This window comes from Pararge aegeria, chromosome 17, assembly GCF_905163445.1.
Source record: "Pararge aegeria chromosome 17, ilParAegt1.1, whole genome shotgun sequence".
NCBI lineage: Eukaryota > Metazoa > Arthropoda > Insecta > Lepidoptera > Nymphalidae > Pararge > Pararge aegeria.
Genome location: NC_053196.1, coordinates 5,916,523 through 5,918,188, shown reverse-complemented (window position 1 = coordinate 5,918,188; position 1,666 = coordinate 5,916,523). Strand labels below are relative to the sequence as shown.

The 1,666-nt window shown below is 36.0% G+C and overlaps 1 protein-coding gene across 1 annotated transcript; it reads right to left on the bottom strand.

Annotated features, from left to right (window-relative positions):
• Positions 1–532: 532 nt before the first annotated feature.
• On the bottom strand, positions 533–1,354 carry LOC120631244. Its single transcript, XM_039900725.1, has one exon. The coding sequence runs from the start codon at positions 1,352–1,354 to the stop codon at positions 533–535; it is 822 nt and encodes a 273-aa protein (XP_039756659.1).
• Between the last annotated feature and the right edge of the window lie 312 nt (positions 1,355–1,666).

Genomic DNA, 1,666 nt, shown 5'->3' with positions numbered 1-1,666 from the left:
AACTATACTAAACTTTATTAAAATAAATAAGTTACATAATTATGATTTTAGTTGTATAAAATATTAACACTATGTTGTCAATCACTATATATACATATATTTGCAAAAAAAAAAATCGAAATAACTGAACAACTAATGAAGATTGCGATAAACTGAATTGTCTTTTATTTGTAACAATATTATAGATACCTGGTTTGTGAACACTACTAAAATACATAAATATAGTATTAAAGAACAAAAAAACAGTTACAATTAAAATATTTATTCAACGACCAATTATAATAATAATTATGTACAAGTTATTTTATTAAAAACCTTAAAATAGTACCTTAATTTAAATAAAAATTCAAACATTAAAAAAGATTGCATGCATTTTCCTAATATTAAAATGATATAAATAGTTCCAAGTTAGTTATGCCCCGATAAAAAAACGACGGGGGCCAGACCGGAAAAATAAGTTTCATCTGTTCCTTCGTCCCCCTGAGTTGACAGAACAGGGGGACAGATAGGAATAACTCTTTTTTATGATGATTCAGTTGCAATTTTTGCGCATTTTGCATAGCTTGACGCCATATTTAGTATGGTATTGACAAGGTTGATTTTGCGTCATGTATTTCGGCATATTGCTTTGAGGTTTCGTAGGGTGGCCGTTACTCTGCACATCTCGGCTCTTTGAGCCCGCTCTATATGGCCCTCTAGGTTTCAGAGTTTGAACTTTTTTATTCAAAATTTCCACTTCTTTCACCAAACATTCCATTAGTGCTGAGTTTGCCGGGGTATTCGTCGGCCGTTCTGCCAGCGGTGAAAAGAAAACTTCGTGAACACGATCAGCTATTTTTGTTTGTGTATCAATCGTATAATCTTTAAGACATTCTACAACCGCACGTATTTTTCTTGGCAAACACTCTAACCAGACTTCTTCCACAAAATCATCACGCACATAGCATCCCGCCAAAACGTTTAGGTAACAAAAAAACTGTGAGGGTTTTCGGTCGCCCATCGGTTCCGCCATCATTCTTTTCTTTGCTTCCCGTTCATTTTTAGCCGTGATCCTCTTAATGAGTTGTTCCTTCAAATAATCGTACTTATCAAAATCAGGAGGATCGATTATAACGTCTTTGACCTCCAATGCGGTACCTTCATCGAGAAGTGATACGACGAATTTAAACTTTTTAGTGTCAACGTCGATATTGCAATTCGAAAGTTGTGCCTCAATCTTCTTGAACCAAAGTTCGGGACGGTTTCTCCAAAATGGCTCCGCTTGGAATCCAACAAAGTTGCCGTCGTCTGTTTGCACTGTCGCATATTTCTTTTGTTCATCGCGTAAATGTCTGTTTTCTGTACTTCTCGACATTTTATCTGTTTCAAGCACTGTGTTCTCACGATATATTTGTGATGAAATTACATGAAAGGTTAAGGCAATGCGGTTCGCATGCGTGGCTCGTCGTGAACAGACTGTGACAAGGACGGAAGGTCCAGAGGGGATAAGAAACGCGAGCGCAGGCGCAGATCACTACCATTGACATAATATAAAGTGTCAAGTACTTAAACCTCAGAAGATTGAATATATATAGAGAGCATGTCGCCTGTGATTGTGTCTGTCATCGAAATGTTATCTGTGTTGTAATTAGTGTTAATTAACACTAATTTCAAAAGTGTTCTAATA